This window comes from Tupaia chinensis, unplaced genomic scaffold (genome assembly GCF_000334495.1).
Source record: "Tupaia chinensis unplaced genomic scaffold, TupChi_1.0 Scaffold000527_1, whole genome shotgun sequence".
Lineage (NCBI taxonomy): Eukaryota > Metazoa > Chordata > Mammalia > Scandentia > Tupaiidae > Tupaia > Tupaia belangeri.
The window spans coordinates 652,503-654,063 of record NW_006160040.1 but is presented as its reverse complement, the minus strand read 5'-3'; the positions used below and the strand labels follow the sequence as shown (position 1 = coordinate 654,063).

The following is a 1,561-nucleotide window of genomic DNA, read 5'->3' as shown; positions in this document are numbered from 1 at the left end:
TGCTTTTGCTTTCAGCCCCACGCCCATGCCTTTGCCTTTCAGATACTCCCCACTGCACAATGTCAAGTTGCCAGAGGCAGATGACATCCAGTACCCGTCCATGCTGCTCCTCACCGCTGACCACGATGACCGCGTCGTCCCACTTCACTCCCTGAAGTTCATCGCCACCCTTCAGTACATCGTGGGCCGCAGCCGGAAACAAAGCAACCCCCTCCTCATCCATGTGGACACCAGGGCGGGCCATGGGGCAGGGAAACCCACAGCCAAAGTGATAGAAGAAGTCTCCGATATGTTCGCATTCATAGCACGGTGCCTGAACATTGACTGGATTCAGTAAATGGGATTTTCTGCTCCCTCCTGACCGACAGAGAAAACCTCAAGGGCTTTCACCCCATTCCACCTGAGAAACCACCAGGCATAACGCTTCCCCATGTGAACACTGCTCCTGCGCTCAAGAACTGCAGTGGAACAGAACTGCCGTGGGAATTTTATCTTTTTTAGGCTTCTCCTTTTTAGCAAGCCCTTGGTGTTTCTTTTTCCAATTTGTCCAGGCAACACTTAAAAAAAAAGAAAAAGAAAAAAAAAGGCATGTTTGGGTAAATAGCTAAGTGGCAGCGGACGCCTCGTGAATCCTAGAGTGCTGAGTTAAGGGCACAGCCCCACATACTTCGGATAGAACACCTCAGCGAAATTTGCTTCTATAACCATAACCTATATATCTTTAAGTAAATGTGAGACCTGTTCTCATGAGAAAGACTTCTTTGCAACAATAATAAATGATATTTAAGAATGGAGGCTTTATCTCAGGTTCCTTTGTGTCGAGGGACACTCTAGAAATGCAGCTATAGGAATGAGGCATGCACCTTTTTACAAGATGGTTTCTAAACAGTTAAGTCCCAGAATGCTAGCACTGAAAAGATGAGCTCATCCTTTCTAGCTGCCTTGTCTGGGTGATGAAGCAATTAGAGGTGGCTTTCTTAAAATGGACTTGCTCAGGTGATCACCTGGTCTGGGGCTCTTTTGATTTGGAAGCCTCCTCTTAAAAAAATCACTGGTCTGGAGCATTCCAATTATTTACCTGTCTGTGTATCACTTCGGTTACAAAGTATTCCTGCAGACCAGAGTATGGATATGAAACTAAGAAACCACGTGAGTAAACTTTTCAAACAGATGCATTCATCTAAGCTTACTGAAATTGCAGTACTTCCCAAGCTGTTTCTCCCCCATACACCACTTCCTGGAAATAGTCACACTTACAAAGTTTTGGGTTGCCACCCCCGCTCTCAAATGAATGTTGAAGAGGAAAAGATCACAGGCCAGCTGTGGCCCAGCAGTAACACAGCGCTCCCTGATGCTGAAGCTGCACAGGAAGGCCCCATTTCACTTCCCGAGGTCGCCCCATACATACTGGATGCCCACGTGCCTGTGATCCAAGCTGGCTGTGGGTGGATCAGGGGCATGAAAGACCTTGGGGTCTCTGTCTGTCCTTCCTCCTTCTCTCATGAAATAAATAAGCAGACTTTAAAAAAAAAAAAAAAAAAAAAAAAAAACTTTCATGGTA

The 1,561-nt window shown here is 46.2% G+C and overlaps 1 protein-coding gene across 1 annotated transcript in view; it reads left to right on the top strand.

Moving 5' to 3' along the window:
* PREP (prolyl endopeptidase) overlaps nucleotides 1-794 on the top strand; it is a gene marked incomplete at its 5' end in the record, with an annotated part of 120,087 nt that extends 119,293 nt beyond the window's left edge. Inside the window, 1 exon segment of the mRNA XM_014591041.1 lies at nucleotides 43-794. Coding sequence (XP_014446527.1) covers nucleotides 43-337 — 295 coding nt within the window.
* Nucleotides 795-1,561: the final 767 nt, after the last annotated feature.